At 42.2% G+C, this 22243-nt stretch overlaps 1 protein-coding gene and 1 long non-coding RNA gene across 3 annotated transcripts; one reads left to right on the top strand and one right to left on the bottom strand.

Moving 5' to 3' along the window:
* The first annotated feature begins 1274 nt into the window (after positions 1-1274).
* On the top strand, positions 1275-21979 carry GINM1 (glycoprotein integral membrane 1). 2 transcript variants are annotated; one of them, XM_037392684.1, is made up of 8 exons: positions 1275-1481; positions 11018-11077; positions 11254-11350; positions 14167-14318; positions 16255-16411; positions 17516-17646; positions 19120-19283; positions 21083-21979. In XM_037392684.1, the coding sequence occupies exons 1-8, from the start codon at positions 1290-1292 to the stop codon at positions 21189-21191; spliced, it is 1062 nt and encodes a 353-aa protein (XP_037248581.1). In that variant the 5' UTR covers positions 1275-1289; the 3' UTR covers positions 21192-21979. The 2 variants fall into 2 exon arrangements, with proteins under 2 accessions (XP_037248581.1, XP_037248582.1); XM_037392685.1 differs by lacking the exon at positions 1275-1481 and adding an exon at positions 1868-2032.
* Positions 15481-19113, bottom strand: LOC119150278. Its single transcript, XR_005104998.1, has 2 exons — positions 18568-19113; positions 15481-15812 (listed from the first exon to the last, which is right to left on the bottom strand). It is a non-coding gene; the product is annotated as an uncharacterized LOC119150278 (long non-coding RNA).
* Positions 21980-22243: the final 264 nt, after the last annotated feature.

Below are 22243 nucleotides of genomic sequence, written 5' to 3'. Positions count from 1 at the left end.
AACTTGCAAAAGGAGACAAGTCAACAAGGAACAGACATTCATCTCCTGTTCCATTTCAATGAGATGATGAATTCCTCGAGGTCAGCTGAAAACTCAACCTGAACTTTGCTGAATCTATAAATTCTACAGGTCAGTGATCCTTGCTTCCCTGTATTTTTATATACTCTTATACCATTAATTATTATGCCTTTGGTACATTTTGTGAACATTTTAGTCATGAATCTAATACACAAGACAACACAGTATTGCAGCTTGCTTTTGCTTATCAAGGACTGTCGGGAGGCAAGCCCCACTCTCATTTATGCAGAGTGCAACTCATAGTTAGGAATTTAAGTAATTTACACTTCCTCCCACCAGCACATGCAAATGACTGCAACTGCCAACAAGAGGTGCATTCTTGTAGCTGCCATCATATCCCCAAAGACTCTTACCCTTACGAGATTCAGCAAAACATCTCATTGGGGAGCTGACTGACCACGTAGTCCTCTGCCATGTGAGACTTGCACAGTGAACAGACCCTTCACAGACTTCTTTCAGTTTACAAAACTTAAAAAAAAAATTAAAATCTTAAGGACAGGTCTAAAAGAAACTAGGTAAACTCGGTGATGGTAAAAAGAGGTGGTGGAAATCAAGATGTCAGAGTTGTTATCGCTTCTTTCATTACTGATTTGTGTGATTACAGAGAAGGCAGTTAATCAGCTTTATTTTTTCTAATCTCTAAAATAGTACTAACTACTGATAATAAAGGTGTTTAGGGATGAAATATTTGAGGTTTTCACGTAATGTGTACAAAATACACCTCACAATGTGTAGCTCTCTTAGGCCTCGTTTTCCAACACCTGGTATCTTGTGCAAGATGTTTGTATCAGTATCTCATGAATGCAGTCTGCATGTAGAATACAAAGTTTCTGTGGGTTCTCTGATTTACGTTCACTATCAACCAAGTGGGAGTCATAGAACAATATAAAGTCAGGCTACAGACTGCTTCAACGGGACAGCTGATATATTGCCTGGGCTGTATTAAAACCTCCCTAGAGAAACTATTAACTGTTTGCCACCCCTACCGTTAGAAAATTTCTTGCGAACAGGTAACAGCAATCTTTCGCGTTGTAAATAAAGTACTTTTTTGTCTTTGTATCCACTGAGGACTTCGGAGACCCAGGTTGTTTCCTTTCTCTTTGCCTGAGGCTTCCACGGTTTTTACTGCTGCCGTGAAGTTCTCCGTTTTCTCACCTCTAGGTTGACGACCTCTAGCTCTTCGCATTTACCTGGGGCTTTCTTCCTTTCTGATGACTCCTTCTACTCTCCTCTGCCGTACGCTGCCTGGTTTTGCTTTCCAGAAACCTTCCCTGCCGAGCGGTGCTCAGCACCGCCCGCCGTGCCCCGGCCGCACCGCCCTTGCGGGCGGCGGCTGCTCCCGACGGCAGCGAGGGGAGGCACGGCGGCCCGACGGGCGCACGGCGGCCATTTCATTAATAGCAGTAATTATTAACATTAGCTATATGGGTAATTCTCTCATTACGCAAAGGCTGTAATCATCTAGTAACGGTCACGGGCATCTGTAGGAGCAGGCAGGTGCCCACGTGTGGCTCTGCAGGGCCGAATTCGGCCTCTCCCGGCGACGGCGGGGCCGGTGGCGGGGGGGCGCAGGTTCAGCTGTTGTTCTGGCTAAACCTGCCCCTCTCCCAGAAAAAGGGTCATTCCCGAGCCTGCGGGGGACAGCCGGCGGGCGGGCGGCTGCGCGGGGTTGTGCCGGGGCGGGGCGGCGGGGAGGAGGCGGCCCGGCGCAGACCGTCTGGGGCTGCCCGGCTCGGCACGGCCCGGCCCGGCCCGGCCCCCTGCCACCGCCTCCGCCGCTTCCTCCCGGCCCCGCCCCGCCCCTGCCGCCGCCGCCGCTTGTTGATGTTTCACTTTGTTTTCGTTCCCGGGTCGCAAGATGGAGGCGGCGCTGGGACGGCGGGAGCTGCTGCCGCTGCTGCTGTCGCTGGCCGCCGCGCTGCTGGGCCCGGCCGCGCCGCTGCAGCTGGGCCAGGTACCGACGGGCTCGGGCCGGGGCGCGCTGGGGCCGGTCCCCGGCTCTGCCGCTGCCGCTGCCCCGCCGAGCGCTGCGCCGGACCCGGCCGGGCTGGGGCGGCGGCGCGGGCGCCTCCTGGCCGCGGGGGCGGCGGGCGGGGACGGGCGAGCGGCACCGGCGGGGCGGCGGGGGAGGGCGGGCGGGCGGGCGGGCGAAGCCGCTGGCACCGGTGTGCCGCGCCGTGCCGAGCCGAGCCGCGCCGAGCCGGGCGGCGGGCGGTGTTTTTGCGGCTGTAGCGCTTGGCAGCCGAAGGTGCGTTACCCCCGCTTGCGGCGGTTGACTTGCTGCTCCGGTGCGCGGCGGTCAGACCGTACAGAAACGTTACAGAAGGACAAAATGATGATTATGCGTCAGCCGCAAACTCGGTTACCGTGCACGGAATGTTGCCTCCCTCCCTGTAACGATTCGTTTATAGGATTTGATATGCTGAAATAAATATCTGACAGGTTGAGGGGGGGGGAGAGACCTACTTCTATGCAATGTAGATGTATTTATGTTGTATTTTTTATATGCTTGTCTACGCACATCTTGATGGTTCAGTGCTATAGGAGCGTGCAGGGCATTAGGTCCACGTTTGCTCCTCATGATTTTTGTACTGAAACCAAGAAAAGGGTTTTCATGTGTTGGTGTATTACGGGGCATCGTGCCATCTGTTTTTCTGTTCCAGTACCTGTGTTGTGTTCTGGTAAGATTAGTTTTCAAATAAATTTGGTGGCTTTTTAAAAAGTGGAAGGGATATTTTGGATATTCCCTAGAAGATCTTCTCAGTGGGAATGAAAAGATGTGCCGTGGCACCAGTGAGCTTTGACCTGTGGAATTACAGAAGAGAACTTTGGGGTTCTTTTGTCTGTACTTGAATCATGACTAAATACATCCTCTAATTGTTACAATTGTGAACTCCAAAGTGTGAGACTGCAAAGTGGGAAGAGCCGTGGCGGGTATGTAGTCGCTGGCCTAGCCAACGTGAAGTTGCTGGCATGTGAGTAAATTTATTACAGCTTTTTTTCCTCCAGTGTGTTTGTTGTTTTTTTTTTTTTTAATAAAATGTTTCCAAGAAAGCCTGACAGAGGCCCTGCGCTGGCATATCCTGTGCTGCGGAGCAGGATTCCTGGGCTCACTTCCTGGTTTCTGCTGCTCCTATGAACGTTTGAAGAGAGATCTGCCAAGCGCTGATGTCAAAATGGGGATCTAGATCTTCAGATGCCCATGAAAGTGCATGAGTGCTTGAAGTCAGGCTCACTAAAGTGAGCAGAGAGATCTCGGTCCTCGGGTACTTTGCTCGTCCCTCTCAGAAAGGGAGCGCTAGCTTGAATTTGCTAAAAGACACGTGAAGTGGCGATGGAATATAAACCTGTAATCTTGCTTTACCTTCTACCCAGAAACTGTCACGCTTTCACACCAATACTTCAACTTAATAGCATTAAAGTTGTTTGTCACAGCTGGCAATTGTACAAAATCCGGAGGCACATCTGTGCGTGCTATCTTTGGACCTGAAAGCGCGAGCGAGCATGGCGCAGGGGTGCCAGAGCAGTCCCGTGGAAGCCAGGTTGGGGTCAGAAACAGAATAGGGCTTGACTTGGTGGCAGGAGTGTAATGCTTTACGGGCATAGCTGTGCTGTTGGTGGGGCTGAGTTTGTTCATTTGTGCCATACTGCTTAGGTGGTCTGTTAGCTCAGGTTTTCCTAGTTGGAAGAGTTTACACTTTTTTAGCTTTTTGCTGGTGTAGTGGTGTAAGTACATGCAGAAAAGCTCTTTTTAAGAGTCAAAAAGAGAACGTACATGTCTTTAGTATTTTTTCTTTTTAAATCTCAAACTTGAAAACATGTAAAACCTTGTGTTTCCTCCTGTACTGTTTCTTTTTGTACATACAGGATTATTTTTGATGTAAAAGGAACAATGCATGTTGAGAAAGTTTTGAGTAGGAGAATTGCTGGGTTTTGAGCGTGGATTGGTTTATGGTGGCCTGGTAGGAATGGAAGTGCCTAGGCAGCAGGAATAGGCAGCGTGGAAATGCCACATTGTCACGTTGGCTTCAGAAGCCACAAGCTTACAATGGGGGCAGAATAATTGTGGTCTTACCTCAGAATGGCTTGGGACTACAGAACGCTTGGGAGCAGGCAGCATCGACATGTTCAGTTTGGCTTTGCCTGGACACCACGGCTGTGCCCTCTACAGTTCTGTGAGCAGCATACTACTGATAGCTTCACATTTTGTAATTCTCGTATGTGGTATTAAAGTTTACCTCCAAGTTGATGGACATGATGTTACATCAACCACAATGGAAGGACTGAGGAAAAAACCTGAAACATTGGAATAACATTTTTTAAGGCTGAAGCGCTTTTGTTCAGCTCTGGAATGTGAATGCCTCTGTTGTTGTGCAATACTTGTCATTTCTTAAATCAGCTGTTTTGTAATCTGGACTTTTTTTAAACATTAGCATGTGTGTTTTGATTTTAGAATGATTGATATTAGACAAAGTTGGTTTTTTCTTTAAGAAAAAACAAAGGCAGGGAATGATGCAATAAGATAACTGACCTTCACATTAATGTGTTTTTTCTGGTACAAGGTCAGGAATTAGGTTTTGTGTGTTAGAGTATTTTTTTAATGTGCTGATAGGAACTGGCTAAAAGCACAGTGGGATGAATACTAATGCTATGTTGTTTGCTTACTCTATTTGCATCTTGATAATTTAGGTTTAGCAGTGTTCTTTCTAAATGGCATACTTGCCTACCGGACTTTTCTTTCTTTTAGTTTAGTTGCCTGAAAAACAGTTTTCAGATTATTTGTTGGCTGTAAGAAACCTCTTTGTGGATGGATGATTTCACGACAGAAGAAAGTAATCTTCACTGCATCAACCATTTGAGTATGTATGCAGTGTGTGTAATGTATTTTAAGCAAAGAAGGACTTGTCCTTGCCGATAGTGACATGCTAAAATGTTTCTTTAGTTGCTTTATGACAGTTTCTCGATTAACAGCCTGGCACATGTTCTGAACTTTATGCCTAGAAGATCTGACATCATCTTTCCGTGCATATTTGATTAAATTAAAGCAGTATGATGCAACCATGTCCTGGTGATGTGAGACTAAGTATTCATAATTAGAGTTGATTTAATAGGGAGAAAGCAAACGTGATTAATTCTAGCAACATATGTAGGGCAAAGGAAGGGATAACCAATATTATACTAAGAATCATCGTTGAGCAAGGAAGAACGTAAGTGTGCTTGTTTAGAAAAGCAAAGCAAAAGCATCATGTTAGATTTTTATATTAACAAAGATAGTTCAGCTTCAGTTACTTTCAAAGACTTGATTTCATTATCTTATGCTAAATTATTATCATGGAGTTGAATAGTACCAGACCTCATTGGAGAAGATTTTGTACTAAAATTTCGAAAAATGTGAGGGACTAATTATCATCATGCAAACTTGTCATGTCAAACTTGTACCATGATTATTTCTTAACTCAGTTATGCCTGACTGCAGTTAAGACTAATCCTACAACATAGCTCTGTTTTGAGCCTGATGAAAAAATGACGAGCAGCACAGATCACAGAGCCCTGGATTGCAAATACACAGTTACACTATTTGGAGCCAGTTGTCCATGCGGGTGCCAGGATTCAAATGGCATGAGTTTGGATGGTAGTTTTGTTTGTCTGTTTGAACACTCTTTTTCCCATAATCTATTTTCAAATTTAGAAATAGGTTCTTAGTTTTGTCTATTTCTTATCTGTTTGGCAGCCTTAGCTGGACTTTGTATTTTCCTGTCGCAGACAGGATATCCCAATAGTGTCTGCATAACTGCTGTGAGGGGATTGTCTGTCTTTCAAGTCTCTGTCAAGCTGGCCATCTTGCAAGGCACTATGCCATCTGTTCCTAGTGCTGCCTGCTCTGCTTCCCACAGGCCTTCTGGTGCAGAAAGAGCCTTGTTCGGAGAGCCTCAATAGAGAACAGCTGTGCTTTGAGTGGGCTGGTCGCTAGTGCCTGAATCTAGATCAGGTTTGTGTGACTAATGCAGTTGTGTAGGACTGCACAGTTACTCTGCACTGGGAGAAAGCGTACAGTGCATCCCATCAGGTATCCACTGCCTGTGGAAGTTTTCCCGTGATTCTGTAATCAGATCTGTTTGAAGTTCATGCGCGATTAGACCCAACAGCTTTGTCTTGTGCAGCATCTTTCGTAAAAGGCTATAAGATTAGGTGAAACGTTCTCTGTCAATTTGTGTGGCATCTGTATGGAGAGTCGTTAAGAATTGATGAATATTCCCTTTCAACTTATGCCATATGCTTTATATTCTTTGCTGCCATCTTTTCCCCATATTGCATTTCTGCTGCTACTTGGATTATATTGCCCCACTTGACACTCCTGGGTTCTGTTGCAGCACATGGTGAAAGAGAAAGAATTAGAAAATGATCACTATCTGCTGATCTCTAATGCTTCAAGTTTGCAAAATTCACTAGTTCACTGTCATGTATGTTGCCAGCTCCTGTTGCCCAGCTGTCCTAGAACAGAATTACATGCGTTTGTCGTAGAAGTGCTGTTACCACTGTAAAAATCACTGCTGGAGCACTAAAGCAGTGATGAGAAATGCTCTGAAAACTCAGGAGAGACATCTACATCCTATAACAGCATTAAGAATGATAGGGCCATTTTTAGTGCAGATTGGAGCACATTGTGTGAAGGCATTCCCCTGCAGAGGAAGGGGTGAGGTGCTGTGAATGGTGGAGTGGGTGTCGATGGTAAGCTGAAAGCACAGCCTGATTCCTAGGGACCTGAATTGCTTCTTGGGGCTGTCCTTTGGTTCTGACTCTCAAAACGCAGCTTTCTGAAATATTCCAGTGAATTCAGGACCTTTTAAAATTACAGGACTGTCTGAAATTTATGTGAATTGCCATGATATTGTTATTCTAAGTTATACAAACAAGTTTTACACTCATAGTTCAGGCTTCTCCAGAACTCAGGAGTGCAATATTGTGGATTACTGCAGAGGAACATGTCGTGCTCTCAATGACTTTGTGACTACAGGATTGGCTTAGTATGCTTTTGATACACAAAGTAAGTGATGTGGGGTTATTTACTTTTGTTAGTAGTGCAGTACACAGAAACAAGACATTTCTATAAAACACCACCCCTCCCCAAACAGTGAGTTTTATTATGGTAACATAAAAAAGTATTTTCTCCATTGAAATTAAAGGATGTTTCAGAAGTCTGTGAGACTTCAGCCCTAGGACTGGGAAGATGGGTATTGAAGTTATCACCGGAGCACTTTCTAGCAAGTGTGGCTTGTCAGGCCAGGCATTTCATCATGAAAGCATGGTACAAGAGCTGTTGGATTGCCAGGTCCATTTCCCTCCCTGTATAGCAAGCATAAATAACGTATGGCTCTTGAGCACTTATTTGTGAGCCAATATCAAGGGGATACCAGCTGAGGTTGTGTTGGCAGCTGGGGGAATGCTGTGCCTCCCCCATCCGCTGCTGTGGGTGAAAGCAGGTCAGCTGGGACAGCGCTTTGCTGCTCTCCTGTGAGCTGCTTGTAGTCGTCCCTTCCTCTTTCCCCCAGCCCTCCTGCCCAGCATGCACCTTGTGGTTCTTTCTCTCACATAGATTATGGTATGGAGTGTGTAGGGTCAAGAAGATTGGCCACAGCAGGAACCCATTGAGTTTTGGGTGCGGTGCTGCAGGAAAGAGCGGTGGGAAGTCATGGGAAGACAGCAGTGAGGAGCTAACCTCCGAGGAAGGATTGGGTGAGCTGAGAACATTAGCATAAAATCAGGAAGACTGAGCTGGAGGCCTGTTATTTTCCATGGGAAGGTGTTAAGAAGAGTAACGAATGACCTGTTCATAAATTGCAGCAAAGATGCTTCAGGTTAGACCTTAGGAAAACTTAATGTTCAAGGTAGCCAAGTAGTAGAGTAAATAGTTGAGGAGAGTGTGAGATTTTTGGACATCACTGGAGAGCTTTAAGCAGTCTGTTGGGAATGACATCAGTATAGTTGATTTTGAGTCTGGAAGAATTGGTCTTCCTCTGGTCCTTGGTTTCTGTATCAGTTTAGGAATGTTTGGAGCAAGAACAATTGAAAGCTGATTATTTTTTAGCACCAAAAGTTGAGATCTATTTGTAATGTTTCTTGGCAAGACTGGCATCAAGTCTGGTGAGACTGCTCAGTGAAGGGGCAAAACAGGAACATATGACTACTCAGGAGAATGGACGTACAGAATATGGGAAGTTATCACTAGAATTTCTTGGATCTGGATGTGAACAGACTGGTCACGGAAATGGCAAAAATATGAGTTCTCCATTGCTTGTGAACACAAAATTGCAAGGGTCATGGTGTAGCTGCTATAGTGGAGTAGTAATTATTAATCATTGCTCTGTTATTAAGTAGCTTTATGAACCTGTTCAGGAGATGCACCGCCATCTCTTGAGATGATGGTGAGGACAGGCTTCTCCTAAGATGCTGCTGCAAGGACAGGCAGGCAGAGCCAACCCAGCAGCCTGTGGCCATCAGAACAAGCAGACTAGCTCCCTCCTCCCGGCTGGGTTCTTGCATCTCTTGTGCTTGTCTGGCTCTTTCTTGTTCAACTGACAAAAGAATAACTTGGCAAAAAAAAAAAAAGGGAAAGTTTTCCTGCCAGTTTAATGAGGTAAATTGTCTCACTGACTTTGCATAAAGGACAGGGAAAGATGATGTGCTGCAGAGATCTACACTCTTCTTTTAGTGGCAGAGGCAGCAAGCAGTTAAGCTGTCTGACTTGTCTGCATGCTGCGATCTATTACTTGTAACTTTGACAGCATGGAAGTGATCCGCTGAAATATTTTAATTTCTTAAACATGTAATGTGCTCTTCAAGTGCAATTTTTCAGTATGTACTAGAATTCATGTTAGTGCCTGTGGATACTACGTCAACAGAATTGATTGCTGTTTTGGAGAAAATTAATAATAAATATATATATGATTTCTATAGCTCATTTTGTACATTTAATGCTCAATTGTTGAGCATATCTATCTTGCCCCATGCCATTCATTTTCAAATAAAGCATTTAAATTAAAAAAAAATGAATAGAAAGGATTTTCCTTTTTTTTCAGCAATTACAGGCCATCAGTTATTTCCTCCTTCTTGTAATCTCAGTGAGTCGCTTTGCAGATGTTGAAAAAGATTGCGGAATACTTTCTGTGTAAAAGGACTCAGATCTCATTTGAGGCTTAAAACCCAACAGATTACTAAAACTGCCTGGAAAATCCTTTCATGCCCTTTGAATTCCCAGAAAACAAAAAAACCTAGGAAGTAATGACAAGGTCTTGGTAATCTGTTAAGCAGTCTGAGGGTGTAAAAGACGTACAGCTCTGAATGCTAGAGCTGTAAGTTCGATGATTTTTTTTAAATTTTTAATATACAGAATTCTTAAAAGATGTGCAGAAAATAAGTAGTTTGAGGGAACTGCAGGATAACAATAGATTACATCCTATGATTATATTTATTAATCTGGTTTATATTTTCAGTTACAGACTCCCAGTTCTCTAAGCAAGTTGATAATTTTAATTTACTTTTAATAGCTAGGGGTATCAAGAAAGAGATTTCTCTTCGGTCTCAGTGGCCAGAGAGTTTTCTTACTGGTTTGACAAATGCATCTAAAGCGTCAATGACGAATCATTTCCAACCAAAAGATTATCTGTGTTAGGTTTTAAAACATGCTTCCTGTGATGCCAGATTTCTGCTGAATCAGATTTGGATGTTGTTTTCCAGTTTTTGGCCGTTCTGGCTACCTGTGTATACCAATTAACACCTGTTGTTTTGAGGAATTTTTTTTGTTTGTTTGTTTACATTATAGCCAGACTTGAGAAGCTCTCTGTTCGTGAATTGAGACTGTATTATCCTAGGTACTGTATATTTAAAGTCTTTCCTGGCTGAAAATTTAGTGTTTTATAAAAATCCCAAATGAAAAACCTTTTTATGTATCTAAATTTTTATTTTATTTCAAGTTCTGAACAAGTTCAACTTTTTATTGAGACGTGACTTTTCAGCTGTTAGTTTTGAAACCATGACTCAAACACAAAGTTAAAAAAGGTGCTGATGGTATGGAGAGGTTTTCCAGAGGTAAATGAAACATGATTAGAATCATTTAAGGCTTCCCAAAGGCAAACAGGGAGCTTAACATTATTTTTGAAGACGTGGCTCAGGAAGGCAGTGTAGTAATCGTTACTTCTGGCTATGTCCAAGAGAGACTTGGCTTTTCTATGTAGGTTTTGTCAGGGGCAGGACTGGGAGATTTAAGGTCCCATCTGGAAAATAGCCCCTGAAATTACAGGGGGGAAATGAGGGGACAGAATGAGTGAGTCGATAAATCACAGCAATTGGCGTTAGAAAGAAAGAAGCAAATCCCCATTAGCTCTGAGTTTGGAGGTATCCCTGGTGGCATAATTTGGGAATGATAAACCAAAGAAAAGAAACAGGATTGGTGCTGATACTGACAAAACTGAGTGTTCTTTAGCATAGGCTAACACATATTAAATTATACTTCATCTTGAAGACTAAGTGGAGTGCTTAAAAACCATTTGCAGAGATTCTGATTTTTACCTTGTATTGTCTATTATTTTTTAGCCAATATGAGAGACTTCTTTTCCATTATATCAATGTAAAACAAGTTCTCCTGAAAATTTAGCTTGATTATGATCTTTCAAAAAACACTGTACATAAGGGGATGCAGCTGTCATTCTTTCTCATCAGCCCTCTTTATTAAAAAGAGGCGAAAAAACCCAACCCAACCCTTACATGAAACAAGTAAGCATATTCCTCTTTCTTCTGTCTGCTGGATAGAAAGCCTGGGAGCGTGCTCTGGGGACTGTGTGTGGCCGTTCTGTCAGGACAGTGAATGGAAGTTGCCTGTGGCCCGCAGTGACTTATGTGTTTCCTTAGAAACTTAACATCTCTTCTCACTGTTGTTTTCCAGGAAACGATCAGAGTCAATGTTATGATGTTGAAAACCAATGGAGAATTTCACAAAGGACAGGTTTGTCCAGTTTTTCTATGTATTCAGTGAATTAATATGCAGTGAAACGAAGTCTGCATGTGGAAGCAAATACATTGTTTTGTCTGACATCAGTCAGTACCAAGTGTGTTCCTCAGAACAGAATTGTAGCGTAGGGCCAGAAACCACACAACTCACTCTGTTTGTCTTTCTTTCAGGTTGTTTTTAATATCACCTATGTTAATGGACAGGTATATCTAAATGATTTTCCTATGAAAAGCGGGGTTGCCCACATAACATGTCAAACAGTCATATGTGAGTATTCTCTCTCTCTCTCTCTCTCCCTCCTCCCCCTCCACTCCCCTTTGGTTATTTGGCTTCCCTGTTATCCAGTAACCAAAGCTTACAATGACTACATGTTCTCATACTCTGCGAACCTGAGCATTGTAGATGCAAATCATCTCCCAAGGTAGAGTAATTTTGCTACTAAAATGGATGGGAAAAAAATCTTACTACCTTGTTCTCAAGCCACATTCACATGCTTACATGAAAATGGTCTAATCTGAAATCCAGACCCTGCCTATCTTTTCAAAAGAATGTTTTGCACTACAAGCTAGACAATGTAAACAGAAGGATGCAACTCCACCCTGCTAATGGCTTTGTCCCTAGGTTGGTTGGCATGTTTCCAAAAGGAGATTAAATTACAAAAGTATGAATTACTGTTAGGAAGATCTTTTAATTATCTCATTTCTGTGTCTACTGGACAAACGAGTTTCTGCTGTATAAGATATTATAGCACAAATACTGCAGTTTTGCTAGTGTCCTGCAGCGGTTAATGACTTTGAATCATTTGAAACTGCTATTTTTTCCACTGATTCAATGCTATACCTTTTGTGAAAGACCATATAGTACCGTGATTTTTTGAGATACACAGAGCATACTGTATAATTAATTTTAAAAGGGCCATTATGCTCATTTGCTTTAAGGTTCTGTTGTATTCAGAATGATTTCTTGATGGATCAGGTGCAATTGGTCTCTAGCTTGTTTTCTGAGGTCATCCTGTCCTTACAATCAGATATTTACTTAGAGAGTACTCATGCTTTTTCTAAATTGCTTCTCTGAGCCATGACCTTGTTTCTTGAACCCTTCCTTCCCAAACATGATCAATTATTAATTTGACACTATTCCTTTTCTGGAGAGGGAGAGCAGTAATTCATTTCTGTTTTTCTGGGATAGTTGTGGTCCTATTGCTTCTATTTTTAATATCCTAGGGCAGAAAAACACAGCAAAATGTCTTTTGCCTGCAAGGTAATTGACTCCAGAAAAATGCATCTGATTTTATTGACTCATGCTGAGGGATACTGAGCACTCTAGTTCCTATTAATTTCCCAAATCATAGTTGTATAGCTTGCAGTGACAACTATTATGAACATGAATCTGAAACAGTGAGAAAAATACTTACTTGACCTGGGTGCTAGGAGCCTGGAACTCTCTGTCTTAGTGTTTGGGTCTGAGTCCTCAGCACAGTACCTCTCTGTTTATCTGTGAAGTAATGGTTATACTATTTACTTACTAAATCCTTGACAGTAGATTCAGATGTTTGTTAAACGCTAAAGGAATATAGAGATACTTGTTAGCCTTTAACAGAGGGGGGAAATACTCCTGTATGTATGCAAAAACCAAACGAGCTAAATATTCATGCTCTTGAATGTAAGAGTAGAGACCAAGTCTCGTGAATGGTGGTGGTCCGACGCTTCTCGGGGCACGCTTGGCACCTGTAATCCCCACAACTGTCAATTTTGGAAGCATATCTTTCACTCCTGTTGAATGCAGTGGGTATTGAGCGGTCTGACACACGAAAGGTTGGGACCACAGGGAGCTGCAGCTACATGGCATCTTTGAAGCTTTGGTCCTTCAACGTATGCTTGCTGCTGCTAGGTTGGAAAACATTCAGCAACTACGTTATTGCTCTGGCCCACTTCTTTAGGGAACCTTTGTCTCTCTCTCTAACCTCGTTCCTTCTGCCACTTATTTTTGCAATTTAAGATGTGGCTAAATGATGCCAGAGTATTTGTCTATATTTAATATAAACAAAATAGCTGTGTGAGGAAAGGGATCATAGCATAAAAGTAACGAGCCCACTGCGTTGTTCCTGTGTAACTGAAGGGCACCAGTCCAGCCTTCCCACCTTTTAGGCTCAGCTGCAGGTGGCACACAGCCCTGGTGGCTTAGGGATGGGCCAGTTCAGTCCCAGTTCACGTACCTTGCTGTCTGCGTGCCAGAGAGACCTGTCACCTCTGGTCTCCTGCTCCTGCAGCACTTCAGTTCTGGCATGCCCTCACCTGGAGCAGAGGCCAGTAGTTGGGAGGAGGATACTACGTCTATGCAGAAACAGCAAGGGTAGAAAAGCAGTTCTCTGCGTGCTTGTGGAATATTAAGTCATTGAAATAGCTGAAAGCTTTTGGGTAGGGAGGGAGTTTGAGGTGTCACTGGTCACACATGAAAATGGGGCAGGGGTGGGTGGGTAGGAGGGAACCGACTCTCGCCTTGAGTAGTATGTGCAGTGTGTGTGGAAAAAATGTATTTGTTTCTGTATTGAGAGGAAGGGGAATGTTGTGCAAATGAAAATGTTTACACAGGTGGCTGGCTGGGCTGTGGCATTGCTCTTATGAACTCCTTTGGACAACTAAAGTAACAACACAGCAACAGCAAAGCCAAAGACTGCTTAAATGCAAACTTCAAAGGCAGGGACACGACATTGTTTGAAAGCTGTCTCAGGCTGGGGGTTGTACAGCACTGCTGTTGTCTGCTCTGTTGTCTCATGAGACCTCCTCCAAGCTTGATTTGGTGATATACTGGTAAAAAATCATCGCATCTGTTTTACGTGCTGCCCAGATTGCTACTGCTTGTAGCAGTGGTTACTGGAAGTGTTAAGGACATCAGCATAGTACATATTTCAGGCATCTGTGGTTTGATGCTGGGGTCCTTTGTAGCTGTAATGACTTTTCCATTCAGATGCTGCATGTGCGAAGGCATCTATGTCAGAGTTGCAAGTGTTTGCCCCATGGTTGTATACTGCTTTCTGGCTGGGGTGGTTTCTCTTCAAAAACTGTGACAATGTGTCTTAACAGTGGAGAATGGAAATTTGAATAACTTACCAGATCAGCAGCGCCTGGGAACTGTCAGTGTTCGCATCATGGTTCACGAGTGGCCTTTGGCATCCAGTTCTGATTTGCAGCTGATTGTCATTCAGGAAGAAATCACAGAAATTGATGGAAAACAGGTAAAAAAACTTCTCGGTGTTCTGCTTGTTTTTATTTTAGAAGAGGCAAATAGTTACCAAGGATTAAAAGGTTTACATGTGTCTGGCTGGTGGTTAGAGCACGAAGTATATAATCTAATGCTAGCCAGCACAGTACTGAGGGAGATAATACCAACCTAAGTTGCCTGTATAGTAGCAGGGGTGTTTCATGAGGAGACTTCAAGTTTTAATGCTTCTATTTGTATTTTAATAATGAAGTGTTGGATGACTTCCCCTTAAGCTTGTGAGAATATCATTAACTCTGTCACATGCTCTTTCAACACATGCACTTTTGCAACCAAAGTCAGACTCACAGCAATACTTTGTTTACAAAAGAATGTACAAAATAAATAAAAGGGGCATGGGCTTATTCTGAGTCCTGAGGTTTTCCTCACTGTTTATTCCAAACTAACAAAGCGTTTCAAGCATGTAGCATGGGGAACTTGCAGAGGCAAATTCTTATGGTTGGTGGGCTTGTTGTGAAAGCCCTCAAACCCTGAGAACTTAGCCATAGAATATTTTGCATGTAAGATAATTTAATTCATTTGAATAAAAATCTTGATAATGAACATGGATTTTGATGAACAGAAAACTAACTGTATCTGCACAAATACCAGTGAATGTGAGTGCTTACAATTCTCGCTGAGACTGAAACGCGCAGAACTGAGTTCTCAAATCACCTATAACGTATAGTTATTTTTCCAACCAGAGAGGTTCTGGAGAGAAGATACAGCTGCTGAAGCCAGCAGAAGTGTCATATTTTTGTTTCAGTACATCTGCATTTTACATGTGGCCAACCTCTTTTGAAGCTGGCTTATGTTCCACTGCCTTTTTTTTGGTTTTCTTTTAAAGGGGAATTATGTTAATACCATTGATCCTTAATTAATTGCATGCTTAGCGTGTAGGATTTTTCACAGGGACCTGCATCATGTAAAAATTTTATTCTGTTAATGAAAAATGCCACTGAGAGTTTTGAAGCTTTTCCAACGAGGTGTTTATCCCACTGTTAGGAGGCTAATATATCCGGGTTTGATTCAGTTGTTATACAGTAGTGGTGGTGTATTTCACATCTCAAACTGAGACATCACAGTGTATCTCACATTTTCATAGGGACTAGGTAAGAATAACCAGAAAGCTAATGCTGTTTCCTTAATTGTTCCTTTAAGTCAAAAGCTTTCCATCTTTCTCATTAATTATCAGCTGACAGTAGCAATTATCTGTTTCATCACATTGTTCTGCACGTTTGAAGCAAAATGAGTCCACGTTCTGAAAGCATGAGTCAAACTATCATATGCTTCATTCCTCTTTTGTTACTTATATTTCTCTGTAGCAGCTAGAATTATGCTCACAAACACTCTGGATTTCGGTCAGTTCTCGGCCTCGCAATGCAGTTATTGATGTTAGTAGCAGTTATGCCGGATGCGTTATATATAAGCGATACTTGCAGTGATTAAGTGAAATGGCTCCAGTGCATCACTGGAAGAGAAGGAAGAAAACTGTTATGTTGGTTGTTCAAAAAAAGCAACATTACTGCAAAAGCAGAAGTGTCAGTCTTGCCTCAGCAACGTTTTCAAAGTTTGCAAGTGCTCTTTCACTATGTACTTGAGTTTTCCATGCCTTAAAATGCCTCCCTGAAAGAACATCGTAATGAGCTATCTAAGGCATGGTTAAAACCCCACGGAGTGACCCCCATGCTTTTGCAGGGAGAAAGAGAGACCCAGTCTGTTCAGCACATTGTCTAATGTGTTCCATAGTCTATGGAAGCGTGGTGTGTAAAACCTTGTAAATTCATGTTATAACATCCCTGTGTCTACATCTTAATGGCTTGGAGTTTCTGTGCTAAGACTGGTTTTCTCTGCCAGCCTACTTCACTCTTGCTTTAAACTCAGTAATGTCAACAAGTTTGCATCTCTTGTAGGTTCAGCAGGAAGAAGTAACAGAAATAGATATTTTAGTAAAGGACCTGAGAGTACTTAGACATTCAAACTACACTGTCCCTTTGAAAGAGAGCATGCTGTATTCCATCCCAAGGGACAACGACGTGTTATTTACACTTCCCAACCTCTCTGGAAAAGGTATTTCTTTTAGTTGTTACATAATACTTTTTATCTGTAGTTGATGTGCAAAAGAACATCATTATTCCTGTGTCTTACATAATGAAACTGTTTCTTCATTAACAGGGAAGTGTTTTGCTTTATGTGGTTTGTTTTTTGTTCTTTGTTTTTGTTTGTTTTTTTTTTAAAAAACCCACACCTAAATTCAACTCTTCTACATTCTAGGTATTTTGTTTGTTTTCAAATCTGTTCTCCTTTGAAGCACTTGGTACTTGTCAATCTGCAGCCCAGACATCTCACAGGAATAAATTTCTCTCCCAGTGCTATGATGGAAGTTTCTCTAAAACTCCCCCTTTTTCCTGAGAATGAAAGAGAAAACTGGAGAGGAAATACCTGTCTGGGGCACTTCCAAACCAGAGAATAGTTTTATGTTATTAAACTTGAATAACTTAAAAGCAAGCGAGGTTATTTGATGCCTTAATCTTATTTCAGTTTTGCTTAATGTAAAACTCTCAAGGATTTCATAGGACATGAATATTTTGACCTAGTTCATCAGTATTTAATCTGGTGAGAGCTGAAATGTACAGCTAAGGGCACAGCTAAAGGCTGTTTAGCTTTGTAATTAATTAACTTTTAAAAAAAAGTAATTAAACACTGCTGCTGCTTCTTACCAAGTTAACTACGCCAGTCAAAAAAAAAAAAAAAAAGTCAGCCTTCTGTGTTCTTGCTGTGAACGTGTGAGAACTGTACCATAAGCATAGAAATGCAGCAGAGAATCATTTAGGTTGGAAAAGACCTTTAAAGTCCAACCATTAACCTGGTACGACAACAGTCCTATTCTCCAGGGCTGATCAGACTAAGTAGGGAAAAGAAAAATTGAACCAATTAACCAAATTTAACCACTGCTTTTCAGCAATGATACAACTCTGCCACCAGTGCTGGATCTACCTTTTAACCGAAATGTCCTCAGCCGAAACCCTGATAATAACTGCAATGACAAAGCCAAGCCCAGCCTAAGCAGGATACACAATTAGGAGACAAAGGAAAAATTGATGTCTTTGTTTTCCTGAATAGTGAGTCAAATAAAAAGCAAGCCCCCCTCTAAGTCTAGCTTTTCTTCTTCAGATATTCAAGATCCGCTGCAAACTACCAGTCAGTACCTCATCCGGCAAGTAGAAACTACAGTAGATGAAGAGACATTACCTGGCAAGTTACCAGAGACACCTCTTAGGGTGGAACCTCCATCTTCTTACAAGGTAGTTTTGTTTGTTTGTTTCAGTTATTAGTATAAAACTTTAAAGACTGGTCTATAAAGGAGAAGCAGCATTTTTTCCCCTCCCTCTGTGGTTTTTTCCCCATTTCCCCAGAGGTGAAATGCATACAGCTTGGTGACATTTCCAAGAATAAAAACTTGTAGTAACATGCTGCAGATAGAGCTGTGTTACTCAGTATTACAGTTTGAGAGTGTAAACTTTCTTCCCCATACAGAAATGCATACAAATACTATGTTTTCCTCCTTTGTGGATATTTACAGAACAAAACAAATAAACCAACCCAGCATTGTTATGATTCAGATAGCGGGTTTTCCTCCTGTAGACACCAAACACAACATCCATTTAAAGATGGTAAGAACTTATGTAACGTTCCTACACCTTTGTCTTTGGACCTTTATTTTTAATTTGAGAAAAAGCAACATAGTATGCAATAACTCATTTCTGGAAGAGAGAGTTGCCATTCCTACTTAACCTAGTACTGACTTGTAGAGCACTGTTTTGCTGCTTTATATTTTTAAAGACCAGGGCTCTCTGCTGTGTGAGGTATCCAACAGTAACTGATCTCCACGTAAGTCTAAGAAATCCCCACAGCCAACCACTAAGAAGAACAGACTTCTACAGACATACTGTAGGAAACTTTAAAAAAACCCAGAAAACAAAAAAAACCAACCCACCCCCACACAAAATCAATACTGAATTACCCTTAGTGAGAAATTGTGTTTTGGGTTTTTTTAAATCCAGTAGGAATCAAATGGGTTTGTAAATCCTGTAATGCTCCGAGCTTACAGATATGACGGTGAATTGTGATATTTACATTGTATGAAGCTAAGCATGTATAACAATTTCAAATATTGTTTAGCTTTAAATTACACCTGTTTTTTCTGACTCTGCTTGAGTGCTTACCCCTCTGGGAGGTTGGTCTCGCCCACTGTAGGAAACCCAGTAACGGCTTGAGAAGTTTCAGTTCCAGATTAGTTGAGGATGGGCTTGGTGGCCACCTCCGTGGCTGAAAGGAATACTTCATAACCTGCTGTGGAGACAGGATAGCCAAAGTAGTAGGCTGAAAGTTACAGACAGGCTATAGAAGGTGTAAGCCCTCTCCTGGGCTGTCAGTAACCCTTTCCCTGCCATACACTGCTGTGGTATAATAGCTTCTCTATGCCTAGGCCAAATAACTCACCCTTCCCCTGCTCTGTTCAAGTGTCCTTTATTTTCCAAATGGCCTTTCCTTTCAGGGAACTCTGCTAGGATGTGCAGAGAACTAAACCTTCAGCTGCTGCAAACTTCATAGGAGAAAGAGCTCTGAGTCACCAGTCAATTCCATTCTGCTTTTATGCACGTTTAAGCATACATAAATTTCAGTATGTCACCATGTGATGTGATTCACTGGTAGGTACAAAACCTTCACTTGCACTTTTGCAACCTGTCTTCTTGTTTTTACCTGTTTGGTTGTAGGTGATGTGCCAGTGGGTGGAAGACTTGAGAAAAGGGTTGTGCAGATTCTGGTTTCGATCTTTACCTATCTTCTTTAGTTTGATGGAAGTCATTGTAGTTGGAGTCGTTGGAGCTGCTCTTATTCTCAAAGTCTTAAAGGTGATTTTCCCTTCCTATGAAAACAAGTAAGTATATTTTGTTTTCTCTGATGAATGCAAAACATTAAGTAAAATCTCTCAAGAAGGAGCCCTGTTCTGTAGGAAGATGGTGGCAACAATTCAGTGAAAAGGCTGCCGGTAACTTTCCTCTCCAAGTGACCTTTTGACACATAGGCATTTCAGAGGAATGTGGGAAGATCTTTAATTGAAGATGTCTTTAGCTTGGCTGTCATGCTGCCAGATTTTTATCAAGTCTTCTAAGGACTACATTGTGAGGCACCATTAACATAGCCCCGAGAGAGGAGGGTAGAAGCTAGAGCTAAACAACTCTCGACCTTTTCGTACTCCTACTGTGCTGGAGTTGTTACAGTAGCTATGAAAGACCTCAAGTTTGGCTTTGCAAATTGGTACAGGAATTCTCCAAAGAGGAGCTAGCTGTGTTACAAGCCATGGCAATTGGTACTAGCATCGGTGGCAAAAGGTCATAAATAAAGTTGATTGACTGCAGATGGCTTTCGTCACTCGGTGTGTTACCAGCTACAGTAATATTTTTCAGAGAAGCAAGCTCTCAAAACAAGGGCTGGAAAGATGAATTAGTAACTGTGACTAAGAAATCAGTGCTGGAATAGGCAAGTGCGTACATTTTAAAGCCACCCAAGTCAGTTCTGGAAGACCTGACACTGAGAACTGTATCTTCTTTCAGGAGAAGCGCCTGACCGTGTAGCATGCTTCATCCCTCACAAGCACAGCTGATGCCTTCAAATGCAGCTGACTGGCTGCGCTTCTGAATGGCCCTGAGTGCAGTTAATTTATGTATCCACCCAGGAACACGAGTGGCCTTAGTCCTTCTGACAGAGCTAGAAGGACAGAGGGTTGGAGATCAGGAAGGTTGGAAACTGCAGTGACAGAAGAGCCCTTGCTTCCCCCAACGTTTCACAAAGCATGCTGTCAGATCAGAGTGCTTCTTGTAACTTGTTAGAACAGAAAAAAGCAAAGAAACACTTTGTGCCCCTGACAGCAGTAAGTAGCTTAGCACTGCTACATGTAAAACTTTGCACAAAGTAGAACTATGAAAAAAAATTCTAATCCCCGTAAACTGTTCTCAAAGTGTCTGAAGGTCTGTCCACGGCAGAGATCAGTACAGAGCAGAGGAAGCAGCCTGCTGTAATTTCTCTTCCAATTGAAGAGCACAGCTTGTTGGAGTATTTCAAGAAATTGTAAGGATGGTCTGACGCCCTCCCCCTACAAAAAAAACCCCAAATCAAAACACCACCACCCCCTGCCCAGAACTACACAGTCATTTTCTTGCTATCTGTATAAACTGGTCCTGTAAAGTCATAAAGGTTTCATTTGTGATTGTAAACCAGTAAGAATGAGTAGAAGGTCTTATTTGGTGAACAATACAGTTGCAGATGCAAGTCAGGGCTTTGTCCCAAGTCTTCAATGCTGTTCTGCAGTACTGACAAAACCAGAGGCTTTAGCTAGTCTTAGAGAATTAAATGCCAGAGCCTGACAAAGTAGCTCCTGACCGCAGACAGCTTTAGGCTGCTATAAAACTGGGCATATAGAACCTACATTGCTGGTACCTGCTGGTACTTCAGATGTAGAAGCTGGGTGACAAGACTCCTCTGAAACCAGAACCAGTACATTTTGGAACCAGTTTTCCATCAAGTTTTCATTCTAGCTTCATAAAAGAGGTATTGGGAAGGTAATACTTACTTGATTCATTGAATTAAAGTTTGGGAAGTGGCAGAATAAATCTAATTTTTAGAACACTGAATTGTTTTGTATATTGTTCTCTAATGCCAGGCAAACTTACCTTTCAGAGGCATCGTTCTCCTGGATCAAGTCAGCTCTGTACCTGTGATTACCATCAGCTTGCCTTCAGATCTTCCAGACAGGAAAAATAATTTGGACAAGAAAGCATGTACTTAATACTGTGTTTATTTTGGCATTACTGGGTTTTTTTTAAAAACAAATTTTTAGTTGACCTGAAATTTGGCACTTGATCTTAATACCTTGTTTGTTTCCTACTAAGAAAAATAAGTCACTTGATTAATTGGTAACAGGGACACTCAGGCCGAGGCCCGAAGCTAATTTCCCTGTGCCTCTTCATAAACACACAGCCTTTTCAGAAGCTTCAGAATAAAACAGCTTTCCACCCTGAGGGCTACCATCGGTTTTAACTTCTGTGAAGTCACTTTTCCACACCTCGGACAGGAAGCCGGCTGCCTTCGCGCCTGTAGATAAACCAGGTCAGCTGTCCTAAACAGCGAGATGATGAAATTCAGGGTGCCCTGAAGCCTCCAGATAGCATTCTTAGAACAGGATGAAGGAGCATCGCAAACATCAGCTGTGCCTGCAAGCCTAAACAAAGCTGCCCATCCTGGTTTCAGGTCTCCTAGGGTTGAGCGTGCCTTGCGAGGAAAATATCACTACCAAACGTTTGCGCTACTCAATTTGACGTGTTATATATCCAAAACAAAAATTTAAACAGCAGATTTATATTTCAAGCACTTTACATTTTTATGGCCCCTTCCACTCATAAAAATCATTAGCACTTGTAAACAATGTGCTTTTTGTATCGGTGACAGCAGTGCTATGTGAAGTCTCAAGAAACAATTCTACAGAAGTACTGGCTTACAATTGCTAAGTAGGCCTGCTCTGCCCATGCTGATTTGTACTGTTAACATTTTTCAAATAAACATGTAAATTGTTTATTAGGCTTCGTTCGTGTGTGCATCTGTATTTAGTTACATAAGCTAGCGGTTTGCCAAATGTGCTAGATAGATACAGCGTATTACTTGGTTTTTAGCTTTTCCTTGTTCTTATTTACAAAAATTGTTCATCAGAAAAATGACTGGGGGGGAAAAAAGAAGACCGAACGCTCTTATCAGTTAAGTGTTCAGAATTACCCATGTTCAGCTTAAGCTGTTAGAGTGAGAGAGAAAAGCTGGGATCCGCCCCTGCCCTTAAGGAAAGGTTAA

This window comes from Falco rusticolus, chromosome 6 (genome assembly GCF_015220075.1).
Source record: "Falco rusticolus isolate bFalRus1 chromosome 6, bFalRus1.pri, whole genome shotgun sequence".
NCBI lineage: Eukaryota > Metazoa > Chordata > Aves > Falconiformes > Falconidae > Falco > Falco rusticolus.
The sequence above is the reverse complement of the archived record's forward strand: the minus strand, read 5'-3'. Positions and strand labels throughout refer to the sequence as shown.